We start from the raw sequence: 13,823 nt of genomic DNA, 5'->3' as shown, positions 1-13,823 counted from the left end.
AAATACCCCCCCCAAAAAAACAAAAAACAAACGTTCAGGACTCTTGTCTCCCACGCCTCTAACCCTCATTTTTGCAGTGAAAATGTGTGAGCACTTTCTGCAGCAGACAAACTGACACTTACGTGGTCCTGGTGCCCATCCTGGTGACACTGCCGGCAGTCACTGCAAGCAAACAGGATGCAATCTGTGTGGACATGCAGCTCACAGACTGAAAAGATGAAAACAACAAAATCAGAGCCAGAGTCTCTCCTGCAGCTCCTCTCTTCCTTCCTCCTTCTCCAGTACCTTTCTGCAGCACATTTTCATCCCTTCATGCTCTTTTCTGTTCAGCAAAGACAGGCAATAAAAGCTTACCAGCACTACCCTGAGTGTGGCTCCATTACCTTTGTGTTACATTAATGCAGCAAATATGAGGAAAGGCTGAGCTAACTTTGCTTACAATTACTACTTGCCTTTTTTTTTCCACACAGCAAGCTGAATTTGTTGCAATTGTTTGCCTTATTACAGCTTTGTATCACCTTTCCACGGGAAGAGCTGCCTGCTGTAGTTTTATCACTCCTGAAGTCTACTCTGATTTAATCAAATCCAAAAAACTCAAATGTTAGAAGCAGGAACGGAAAGTTCTGCATCTGAACATCAAGTATTGAACCTAATATCTTCCTGATATTGAATTATCTTCCTGAAAGCATGCTCCAAACCCCTTCCAAACCCAATGGATCCCCAGCAGGGGAGGGGCACAGCACAGCGCCCTGAATGCCTCATTTGCTCAGGAAATAAATCCTCTTCATTACTGGATGACACACTGAGCACTGAGTTCTAAACTCAACCAGAACAGGTATATTCATCCTGGAAATCTGTCTAAGCTATGGCAGCACACTGCAAATCACAGTTTTGCTGTCAGGAAAAAGAAAACGTTACTTTTTCTCAGAGCTTTCTCCTAAGTAGGCTTCACATTGCCTTCCAAAATACCTGAGATACTTCAGCCAGAACTTTTAGTCAAGCCTGAGTCTGTTGGATATGTTTCTTTATTTCTTAAAATCTAGCTTGGTATATCAGATGTGAAAGAAAAGAGTGCATAGGAAAAAAATAGTTAAAATAGCTAAAAAACAAAAACAAAAACACAAAAAAAAACCAGCTAAAAGACTTCAATGTCTAGCTTCTATTGCAAAGAATACCTATTCTATCTGTTGCAAAGGTTAGAACAGTTCTCTACGGAAGAGACACGGATGTATGAAAAAGATGTATTTCTAGCTGCTTCTTAAAGACTTGTCTAGACAAGTGCTCTGGGAAGGCATCCAACCTCTTGGTCAAGTAAACAAAAGAAAGAAGTAAGAGCCGAGATTCTCCAAGTATAATTTTTTCCCCTGTAAAACAGGTGATTGATCCAAGCATGTTGCAATGGTCCGAAGAGTGCAACCTGAGGGCTGAAAGGCAGAACTGTGAACGTTACCTCTGCTACCAGAAAGCATCCTGAAAACAGTATTCCATTTCCTGAAGCGTAATACCTCATTCTGAAAGAGCTCTTCAAGCTCTAGAAAAGGTGGTCACACCAACACTGCGTTACTCCAGCCCTGAAGAAAGCCATCGTCTGCCACCACACCGCAGCGCAGCGCAGCACAGCGCAGCCTGCCATCTCTACAACCAGCCTTCAGGCAGCTCTCCTCCTGGGGACTCTCCCGAGCTCAGCCATCTCACCTGAGCTGTGACACAGTTCCTCCTCAGCTCGTGCTTCCCCTGAAACCGTGCTCACAGACCGAACAGGCATATTTTACTGCTGAATAAACTCAGCCACTAGGAAAACTAGGTGCTTTGAGTCACAGCTTCGCTAATGGCAAAGGCTTCTGCAGATCAGGTTACGGCTTCAAGGAACTGATGAAAACTTTTTCTGTATCATTAACTCTGCTAACACAAACACACACTGCCCTCTGCTCTCATGGGTAAGAATACAGAAGGTTTTAAAATTGTTTTCTCCCCTGATGCTACTGACACCAACCTCCTCTCACAGTTAGAAAGAAAATGTGTGCATGTGAAGGGCAGGAGTGCCACGGAGTCAAACCTTAAGGCAGCAATCCCACTGATGGGAAAGATAAGGCTGCTCATGTGTAAAGACCCATTCAAATCTGCATGCCTACCAGTACTGTCTCTAGCAGCACTTCCACAACCTACTCAGTTCTTCAAGTCATAGCGGAAGGTTTCCCGTTCAGCTTTATCATGACGTGCTGCGAATGGACTTCAGAAATATAAGCTTGATAGGACAACCTTTAAAAAACTACCCACGCTCCTCAAAAAAATAAACAAAACTCACTCATTAAGTAAAAGTTCACAATTTACTGTACCTGAATGATGCTTGAAAAGGAACTATTACAAAGCAACCAATATTAACAAATGTTTGTGTTGGTCTCCTTTTTCCTCTTTTATTTCCATTCCTTCTCGGAAAGAAAAGGAAATGGAGCATCCAGCATCCTGAGTCCAGGTTGAAGAGTTTTTAGTGAATTCTATAGCAAGAACTGCTATCTAAAGCAATTAATAATTGTCAGTAGAGATTGATTCATATACTTCATAGGCAAAAAAAAAATAAAATGGTATATAATCTTATCAAGAGTTAAGATACATAGATGCTAGTTTCTGAAAACAGATGCCCTATCACACAAACAGTGTTTGCCTGCTAACTTTCCTTTAAAAAAAAACACAAAACCGAAAGAAGACATTGCAAGACACAGAGAGCCTAAAGCAACCTATGCCAATTGTTTTAGAAGTGCATCCAGCTATGTCAGCCATTTGCTTTGAAAAAGTAATTTCATGTTAGCAGCACTTTCTGCTTTAGTTGGTGTACATCAAGTTTTCCAAGAATAATTCTTCAAACTTAGCATCAGAAGAGAACATCATAACCAACAGCAGACTTGTACTATTAAGCACAGTCACCACAAATCAGCAAAAAAGGAAGCAAGTCTAATATCTACATTTGTACTTGAAAGCTGATTTCTAAAACAAATTCTAGAATATCTTTTGGAGAGGAAAGAAAGGATTATTTCTTTCTCGTACATGTTACTAATCTCAACTGAGTTACATTTTTGAAAAGCCAAAGAAATAAAAGTTGTAGAGCAATTGGTATTCAGAACACGGAACAGCAAAGTCACACCATGCACAACAAAAGCAACCTGTTCAATTCATGGAACATAATTCACAATCCTCCATGAAATAGGAAAAAATGCCTACACATTTGTATTACCTAACTGTAATGTGATTTCACATGCTTCTTGGAAACATGTGAACACGAAAAACATATTCACTTGCAACAGGTACAAAAGTAATACAATATAATTAAGATTGTAAGAAGGTGAGGGTTGATGAAGGCAGAATGTATAAAGCTTGAACTATGACAGATCACTAAGCTAAAGCTATTTCCAAGAGTTAAGAAGACTCAGCTAGAGAAAGTTTCCTTTCCAAATTCTTGGTTTATTTCACGTCTCACTCCAGTTTCGAAAGCTAATAAAAATAGGTCACAGGAAAAGACTCTGTGCTATCTGTAGCTCGCTGACCATCCCACTAAGCAGCCAGCTCACATGCTATCTATTTTGAGTGACAGACTCCAATTGTCAGTAGAACAAACTTTGGATTTGTTATGCAGCTCACCAGATAAAAGCAGAAGCACAGAAAAACCCCAAAAACAAACAAACAAAAAAACCAAACCACTGCATAATTTAAAGTCTAAATTCTTTGATCAAGGAGAAAAATTTTCCCTACATGTACACCTAAGTGACCGCATCAAGTAAGACATTATCTGCAGCACAGGACTCATCCTGAAAGCATCCCAAATCTATCTCAGGAGGCTTTTAAACTTTTAAAAAATAAAACAAACAACAAAACAAAGCCAGAAAAAAGAACAGTTTATAGCTAGTATTCATTTAAAACACTACATTCCACTGAACCTCACAACATCAACCCAATAAAGATCAACAGAAGTCTGTGACAAGAGTGTCAAGGGAGAATTAAGGAGTTGCATCCCATCAAAATCAGAGCAGTACCCATGCCAACATATGTTTCCAATCAATGGATTCTGAAATCATAGTGCTTAGGTGATCTCTTACATTATTTTTTTAAGAGAATTTATGGCAGAATGCAAAGAGTAGTACTACTTTGATAAATAATGAGGTTACTTTCCACAAAAGGCACTTCACTCCCTTTGAATGCAAAAGACATCCAAGACAAGTAACACACAGTTATATTCCATTCTTCTGTAGAAAAAGGAAGGTTTCAGAAACACAGAAACCTGAAGTTCCATGCAACAAAGGTTTCCACTGGAAAAAGAAATTATTTCAACAGAGGAAGTCTTTACTTAGCCATAATAATTTCTCATTCTTTGCATGTCTCTCACATGGACTTACAACACATCATCAACACTACGGATTTGTGGTGCCTTGCATTTTACGTGCACATTTCCACTGCCAATGAATGGACAACAGAATCTCAAAAACGCAGTGAGGGCATTATGATACACACACGTATGTATGTTCACACGTGTGTGCAGATACACGTGCGTATGCATACAGACAAGCAGGGCACGCAGAGCATACATCACTGGATGACACACGTATTACTGGACGGCCACACAAACCGAGCATTTTGAATTACCTTCGCATCGAAAGGCAGGTGACTCCAGCGACTTCCTGCACACCGTGCAGAACTTTCTTTTGTAATGTCCTGGCGGCCCGAAGCAGTGTGCAACTGGAATCTGTCAAAGAAGAACACCTGGAACATCATCCACAGTATTCATGGCCGACAGAAGCTGTTCTGTCCTGCAGAACAGGGCAGTATATGTAATGTGTGCTTAAGTAAACCTGAGAGGGAACCAATGTTATATGCATACATCTGTATCTATATAAATCTACATTTAAATATATAAATAAATGAAAATAGCTTTAGGTGCCAGTCCTGATGATTCACAGTGCCATGAATGCTAAGGCTTCCTTTGTGCTCAAACAACTTACCTGAAACCTCAGCTGACCTCTTAAGGATTCTTAATTGAATCAAAGACCATTAAACAGTAATAGCTGCACACAGATGCTCTCAGACAAAATACCCTGAAGACGCATTCAAGACAGTTTACAAAAGCTCAGTACTGCACAGTCCACACCAAAGACTGAAAGTTACAGTAGCAGGTGGAGGCAGAAAAGGATAATGAAAAAAAAGAAGAAAAATGAATACTAACACAGCATCCCTGCTCGTGACGCTGGGATTGGAACTAGATGACCTTTAAGGTCCCTTCCAATCCAAACTGAATCAAAGTTTGATAATTGTGAATTGTAACTGTGAAACAATTACAGCTGCTTACATACACATCTCCTCAGACAAAATATTCCAAAGACACATTCGAGACAGTTTCTAAAAGGTGAATGTGGCCACAAAGCACTCTATGATTCTATGAGGGAATACACCTGAGCTTTATGCTTGTTCTAGGGACCACTGTTCCTACAAGATGCATACCTTTGTCAAAACTGACATGTGCATTATAAGAGAGAAGCATAACTGCATCTCTAAGATGTCGGAATTCAAATTTTCACATTTTTAAACTTGTATTTTGCAACTCTCAAGCCCTTCCTGACAAACGTACCTGATCTATCTTCTGGCTCTTGCATCAGAAAAAGAAAAAAAAAGACTTGTGAGGGCTAACAAGTGGCTTCTTTAAGCATGAATCAAAATCTGTCATTCCCAGAAAAAGTGTAAGAAATAGTGACTTAAGGTACACATAGCCACAGACACCTTTTCCTACATGATGCACAAGCAAACAAAGTTTTGAGAAGGATTTGAGTATTCTCCTTATGGAGTTTTCCTGTGAACAAACTAGCAATAAATCTGCCACATCCTGAAACAGAGTTTGGAGACCTAAATGTCCCGTCCACTTACGAAAGTCTGGTTCCCTCCTGTACTTCCACCCCTGAAAGCATAGGCACAGTTATGCTAAACAACCCTGTACTTTGAGCACAAACAGTGAAATAAGCAAGATAAAACTTTGCCAGATGTAACATGAAAGAAGACTGCTGGAAGTTTAATCAAGAGGTAAATCAAGAGAGATCTTTGTTAGCCCAATAATGTGCTTTGGACACATGGCATGGACTTGCAATCCTTTCAACAACCATGTCTGAAATCCAAATCTTCACATTCCCAGTCTTGAGTCCGGCTATTTTATCTTACAGTTGGCACAGAAAGGCAGAATTTTCATTCCTGCCACAGTGTTTAATAAGCAAGAAAAGTTATCTAAAGAAGAAGAAAACAGTTTTGTGCAAAGCAGCGTTTATTTTGGAAAAGACTGCAAAACTGTACTTTGACAAGGGACAAACTTCTCCAGGGCCTGGGCACTTACCTAGAAGGCTACAGGGAAGAAGACAAGTCTAAATTCTGCAGTCTAAATTCTATTTCAGCCCTGGTGATGACCTTCTAAAGACTCGAGTCAGTGCCAGAAAGAAAAGAAACACTGATCGGAACGTGGGGTGGAAAAAAGACAAAAAGAATTGTTTCCTTCAACTTCTTGCTTTCAGAAACAAGACAAACAAGCTTTTTTTTTTATTATTATGACTGCTCCTTCTAACTTGCTCTAGAAATTCTACATACAAAAACTACTGCAGAGCCTGCAGGAGAAGAAGAGGGATGATGAAAAAAAACCCATGGAAAGTAGCCAATGCAACACAACGAGCCAGCTGATTGATCACACGCTGCTTTCCCTAGCAGCTCACTGCATTACTTTTATTGTCAAAGAAGTTCCAAGCATCCCACACCTAAACAATACCAAACTCTTAAGACAGGGAAAGCCAGCGAGGCTCCATGTCAGCACACGAAATGTTATCTGTTATTCACTAATTTACATTCACCTGTACAAGTGCAGCAAACTACAGACAAAGGCAGAGGCTCACAGAAAGGGAGTGAATAATTGATGAGAGTCGAAACTTCTTTTTCAATTCAGCTCCTTCAATTACTTTATGCAAACCACTAAAATCAACTCCCTCAGATAGATACAGAAAATTTCGACTCGCAATACCACTAAGTGACATCTAGGTGCCCTCACACTATTGATCAGAAATCCATCAAGAGAAAATCTAATACTAACACTCCAGCATAATCTCCAGGATGACCTTGTACTGATGCACAGGATGTTCCTAGGCCTGATGTTATTTGCTGCCACCTGGTAAGAAATCCAGAGCGTTACTGCTATGCATTTCTATAGCAGTTTGTATCAGCCAGCAATGAAATTTGATTCTACAGAAATCTAAAGGTTACTGACTCCTATCCCTTCAGTGCAATTTGTGCAAGAGCAGAGCACAAAACCACACAACTGCATCATACATAGAGAACAGCAACAAATGCATCTCCAGCAACAACCTACTACAAACTTTAGAATAAAAGCACGAGAAATAATTTTTTTTTAATTGCTCCTCATCTTGAAATGCATGGGGCAACACCAAGTTACCAGCTTAACACCTTCTTCCGCTGAAATGCAATCACTGCATAGAGAGCAGCCCAGCTACCACCTACAATGTACGGCTCATGGATAGAGTCAAAGACACAGACACTTTCATGAGTGCCTCCAAAGGCTGGGCAAAGAGAATCTAACTTGAAGTCATCAGTTTTCAGCTCATTTTTAAGATAGGCAAAGTTAGCTAGGAAGCAAATCACTTCATAATTTGCTCCCAAGGCTAGTTACAAAGGACTGTTCTAGAGTCAAAATATAGGACTGTTGTAGAGTGCCAAAAAAACTCAGTAACAATCCAAACGTGTAGGTGTTCCTGAAACAAGCACAACAACATACGCTGACGTTTCCTCATCCAAAGCTCTCAGGGCTCATTATGGTACCCACACCTTTGCTCCACAGCGGTATCAGATCTGACTGCAACCCATGTCCTCTCCTGCAACACCCACACAAAGACCACGCTCTCTGAGAGAAGCTAACTTTGTGATTCAGCTTTCCCCAGCGTTAGAATCTTTCCAGCTAATTACTTATTGCTCAGGAGCCATGGACAGCTATTTCACTCGCTTGAAGTCTCTGCTTTAACAGTGAAATCTCTTTATTTCTGCAACATAAACACTCAGTATTTTGCACTATATTTCTGCTTCTTCCTTTTAGATACAAAGAACGTAAATTACTCTTTGTGTTCAAAATGAGGTTCCTCCTTTGTACTCTAATGCATCAGCTGCTGCTACAAAGCTCCTTCAAGTGCAAATTCCATGTGGAAGTTTTGAAACTGAGTAAGAATACCAACTGAAACAATAACTTACTGTAGATCAGGAGAGAAAAGTAACTTAAACACCAAAACAATAATTGGTGCTAATGCAAGGGAATAAGGGACATACCCACATGTAACCTCAGTACATCCAGAAACCATTTCTTCATGCTACAGGACATGCTATGTCCATGATAGAACATTAGACCTTAGCTACTCATATGTAAAGTAGCTCTCAAGGACTCTAAAGGATGGGAACTGTGCAGCAAACTAAATACCATTTCAAATCAGGAATTTGCTGTATTTCTGTCGTACTTCTATTGTACTTCCGTTGTACTTCTACGGAAGGAAGACCTGTGTAAGACCTTTGCACTGTAATTAAGAGTTGCTTGCACTAGCTTTTCTTATACTGGAAAGAGAAGCTGACGTGCCAAGTACCATCACTCCTTGCTTTTATTGCTACAGTGGAAGCTAGCTTTTATCAAGATCAACACTGGGAATGAGCAGAAACAAACTCAGTGACACTCCACACCCCTCCTGAAGCTGAAGGGTCACTGGTACAGCCATGGGGCTATTCTGGAAGTGTTGAACCAGGAGCACAGCACACTGCAGCGAGCAACCTGGAGTTCATGAACTACAGTGCCAGCCCTCCTCTTTTACCCCAGTGGCTGGCTATCACTTTGGAGAAGAAAAAGCGGAAAGCTTAAGGCAAGGATTACCAATAAACCATTTTGCCCCTTGTTTGCTAAATTGTGGCGTGTGGCTGGCATGCTCCAGGCAACTGCATTTGAATCACAGTGCAGCTAAGGGCCAAGTGTTGAAGAGCTGGGGGTCAGACCTGCTTGCAGAAGGTAGCCGGGGCTGTCCAAGAAGCTCCCAGGCAAAATCTGATCAGTCTGGAGTCCACCCACTGCTACAGTAGACACAGAACCCAGAACTGCAGAACAGGAGCAGAGACCATTGAGTTCCATCCAACTGCTAAATAAAGCAGCTCTCCTACAACAGATCACACAGGTGAAAAAGCACAGACATATCTAACAAAGCCTTTCCACTACAGCAAAACAAAAGGGGAAGAATAAAGAGAGAAACAAAATTCCCCCATGCAACTATTTTTCATAAAATGTAAGAAAAATATTAAGCATTCATTTTTTTTGCCTTTAATTTCATGTTGCAGATCTAACTCCTCCCCCCCTTCTTCCAAAAGCACTTACGTATAACAAGATGAGTGGGGCAAAAACTCCACTCCAGAAAGGAGACAAAGAAATCAGAGAAGGAGAGGCTGCATCCCAGAATAAAAGCCCCTGAGCTGCAGAAGGAACGGATGCTGCTGTTGTAGGACTACTGAGCACGAAGCGCCCGATTCAGAACGGCTTACCACTGTTGGGTCTCATTACCCTAACCAGAATAATCTTTATTCTCTGCTATTTTCAACTTTTCTAGCAGATTATGAGAAACAAAGGAACTGACCCACGCAGCCAATTGCAGGACACAGCACCCAGAGGGAAGCTCAGGTCGGCAAGCCTGCTCTTCCAGCACGGACCTCTGTGAGCTCCAAAACCTTCTTGTTCAGTACCACAACTTGAGGATGCAGCTGCCACCCGAGCTCTGAACCACAAGCCACATCTCATTTTCAGCATTACAATCTTCACAAGAAGCTGATGACCTAAATCAGAATGTTTCCACTCCAGGCAACCTGGCTGTAAGAAGAAAAGCACTGAAGGCAGTTTCCTGAAGTCTACCTGCCCTTCCTGAAGTGGAAGTGCTTGGAAAGGACTACAGCAATGCATCAACCCAGCAAGGACTGCAGGAAAAACAACCATCACAAATGCCTCATTTCACTAGAACTACTTTTGTTATACTATCATTTCCATTTAAAAGTATAGTTATATAAAGAACACCCCCGCACATTTATGTGGTAGATTTAAGAGGCAACAAATTTGTAACTCATTCCAACCTAACAAAGGAAACTTGACATTTCACACCCACTCAGCTTTTGTTTTCATTGTCATTTTGTCCTTTGTTCAGATTTTTCTTTTCTAACAAATGCCTCAGAGTAGGCAAATACCTGTGAGGACATAAGGAGAAGAGTCTGAACCTGGAGCATTTGCAGAGATCTCACCAGTGAAACAAACCAGAAATCATAAGAACACAAGTGGGTTCAGAAGCCTGTGATCCGTGACATTCCATTTCAAAACATCATGATCTGGATCCAATCTGGAACAGCATGTGCAGGTGAGAAAGATCAACAACAGCACAGAAAAAAAGCAGCCTTAGGGCAGCTAAGTGAGTGAACTCACCAAGAATGATCTGAGGCTGCATGCAGACCTGACGTGTTTCTGTCCCTGGGGGCACTCACCCGACCCAGGAAGGAAGCCCCAGCCTCAGGAATTACAAGTTTCCATAGCCTGTCTGCTGAAAAACTATTCTCTCACAGTTTGGCATTAAGGAATGACACACAGCACGATGAGCTTCAACAATCGCCCCTTTCTCTAGATGAAATCTGAGACTAAAAAAAATATATCCTCATCTTGGGGTACACAGAATAATAACCTGCTAGAGGAAAGCATCAGGGAAAAAAATCCCATCCATGCTTCCTTCTCCATCAGATGTTTCCATAAAAAGACAGATTCAAGTTATCTGATAGGAGAAAACAAACTCCCCAGACATTTGATAAACATCATCGTTTGTTTTTTGCTTTGTTATGTTTTTGAAGCAAGTGGAGAGCTAATATTCACTTCGGCTGAGCCCACATGTGTAACAGCACCTCCCACGGGGAGGCTTCACCCACACAACAGACCAGGACCAGTGCAGCCTGGATGAGCATCGCGAGGAGGACAAGTCTGTGCCATCCTGTCTGGACGTCTGGTGCTTCTGAGGCACAATCACTACAGCTCAAGGCAGATTTCAGCACAAGACTTTTCACAGCTAAATACAGCAGTGATAAACTGCCAGCAGCTCCGAGGACAGACAACAGCACTCAGATGTCCTACTCCTGCAGCAAGAACACCTGGATTTTACCTGTAAAGAACACACAACTAAATACAATCCATGTGTTAGGACAGGTAGAAAGTGGGGATTGGCAAGGAAAAAAATCATACGCTGATGTCCTCGACTGATGCAGTGTTTAAATGTAGGATTTTCACCATGCGAAAGCAAAGTAGCAAATATTATTTTGAACAACATCTAAAATTTGCAGTAAATTCATAAAAGAAACATCACAAGTGTTTAAATGCCTATGAAAAAAAATGAATGCTTCTCAGCTGGCTATGTACCACTCCTCCAAAGATCCCTGCACAGTCTGAGTCATCATTCCTTTTCCCATGCTATAACGACTGCCAGCATTCTGAAACAGCAATAGATGCTCATTCTTAGTCACAGCGTTTCTCACTATCTGCACATCCCTTTACCGTGGATTCTAAATATTTCTCATTATTCCACTGGCAATGTTCTGTGTATCAGACTCCTTTTTTTTTGCCAATCTAAATTACATTTCCCAAGATGAAAGTGTGTGGGGAAGATGAAGTGTGTAGCAAAGGCTGAACTGCATTAACATCTAGGACAAAGCACATTAAATAAAAATGACTGGCTAACTTCCTGCAACTCTAGTTATGTGCTGTTTTAAAATTGTGTGCTTTTAATGCAAGGACTTTATTCTCTAGGCACAGTAAGCAAGCAAATTCTTAACATCAATAATCAACAGAAGCCAAACGTAGCCCCTTCACTAGGCAGGGAAACAGCATTTTCCCAGTAAGATATAACTACTGTTCAAAAAAAAAAAAAAAAAAGTGAGTTATACAGAGTTCTTTAAGTCTGATACACTATGGTTTCCTGAGAGCAATGATATCCACCAGTCACCCCCCCTCCATTACTGTGAGATTTCCAGGTAATGACAGAATTTAAAATGTCTAGTAATAGCTAAAGAATGCAAATAATTGCTCTTCAAAGACAGACTGTCTACAGCCGCCTGCAGCAGGGAAGTTTTTAAGGAAATGTCAGGGTTTGCCTCTGAGCAGCAGTAAAAGCTTCAGTGATGACTAACACAATTGATTTAAGCATTACAACATCAGCCAGCCACAGCCGTACTACACAGATTACTTAGTGATAAATCTGTGCCATTATGACAAAAAAGAGACATAACAGTGTGTGGTTACTCACCCTTACAAGGCTGGGAGCAATACACGAACAAGGTATGTTGACATTCTTGAGGCACTTCTCGTGGGACATGAAGTTGCAAACTGTGGAAACCAAAGGAGAACAGCGGGTAAGTCTCTCAAGAGGAAGGGATATTTGTGCTGAAACACAAACAAACAGGAAATCAAACAAAAGCTCACATTTGGTGAAACACAACTGGGGACGTATCATCTCAATCACATTTGCTCTCCACCAGCTATGAGTACTTACACAACTGTCGTATTTCTTGCAGCACGTGAATTTCAACCAGTTTTGTTACCAAGATGCTGGTGATAGAGAGCTGGTGATGAGCAAGAGAGCTCATACAAATTCACTACAGGCCAGCAGCAGCCCCTTCTCTGCCACCCTCTCCTCTCCATAACCACCAAAATGACCTCTTAATTTTCAGGAGAGATTTTAAGCAGCTGACAGTCCAGAATAGCTCTTTGAAGTAGCCAAAGTAGATGGACATGCTTGAAAGCAAACTCCACTAGAAGTGCATGTGTCAGGAATAAATGGAAGGAAACACAGCTCTGGCCACACACAGACTGCAGTAGATGAAAGAGACAAAAGCCACCAGTTTTTTGTATAGCTTTGAAAGTCAAGAGTTTCTTCTTATTAGTTATTACTACTACCACTACTATTACTACTTCTGCAGCAGCAGGTCTCGAATTTCACCGGAGCTTTACTAAATGTCTTGTCAAGCAGAGATGGCTTTAGAGTCCTCCACCTTTCAGACCAGCTCTTCCAGTCCAAGTAGAAATACACACAGCTCAGGGGGAAGTACCTTCCCATTGCTTCTGAAAGAAGATCACTTCTGAGCAGCAAAGGCCAGCATCCACAGGAAGCTTTCTCACGTCCCTGCTTTTCAGAAGCGTGCCACACCACTTCAGGCTTCATGAGTGACAGCAGAAAATCCAACCCTTCTGCAGCCCCATGTGCTGTACTTACATTGCTGTTCCTTACAGCATGTGCTCTTGCCATCAAAAGCAGACCACTTCCTTCTCCTCTCCCTTCTGCAGCTCATTTCCTTCCGATTTCACTTTTTCTCATGTGCCAAGACAGTAATCTTAATGCAGGTTCACTTATTTATGTGGCTTACTGCCAGCCCATGCAAATAACCTTTACTTTTGATGGCACAAAAACCCAAACGACCCCTTTCACGTTCCAATGTGCTCAGTAGGCTGATATTTGCTTTTCACAAGTCTGCAAGTCAGGAAAAAAAAGGGCACTGCAAGTCACTGCTGCACTCAGACGTTCACTATTGGTGGCTGAGGACTGTGATCTATACAGCAATGAAAAGGGAGTGGAAAGAGAGGAGATAAAACCTGCTATGAAGCATCACATCTGTCTTTACGGTGGATGGTACTGCTGACTCAATGGTACAGATAAGGAGCAGAAAGAATCAGCAAAGAGGTGACCAAGGGGTGATCTTAGGGA

General features: G+C 41.4%; 1 protein-coding gene across 1 annotated transcript in view; it reads right to left on the bottom strand.

Moving 5' to 3' along the window:
- DGKQ (diacylglycerol kinase theta) overlaps positions 1-13,428 on the bottom strand; it is a 62,882-nt gene extending 49,454 nt beyond the window's left edge. The window contains 4 exon segments of the mRNA XM_031557397.1: positions 123-208; positions 4,633-4,732; positions 12,369-12,448; positions 13,335-13,428. Of these exon segments, the coding sequence (XP_031413257.1) occupies positions 123-208; positions 4,633-4,732; positions 12,369-12,448; positions 13,335-13,410 (342 nt within the window). The 5' untranslated portion in view covers positions 13,411-13,428.
- Between the last annotated feature and the right edge of the window lie 395 nt (positions 13,429-13,823).

The sequence above is a fragment of the Meleagris gallopavo genome, chromosome Z (assembly GCF_000146605.3).
Source record: "Meleagris gallopavo isolate NT-WF06-2002-E0010 breed Aviagen turkey brand Nicholas breeding stock chromosome Z, Turkey_5.1, whole genome shotgun sequence".
Classification (NCBI taxonomy): Eukaryota; Metazoa; Chordata; class Aves; order Galliformes; family Phasianidae; genus Meleagris; species Meleagris gallopavo.
The sequence above is the reverse complement of the archived record's forward strand: the minus strand, read 5'-3'. Positions and strand labels throughout refer to the sequence as shown.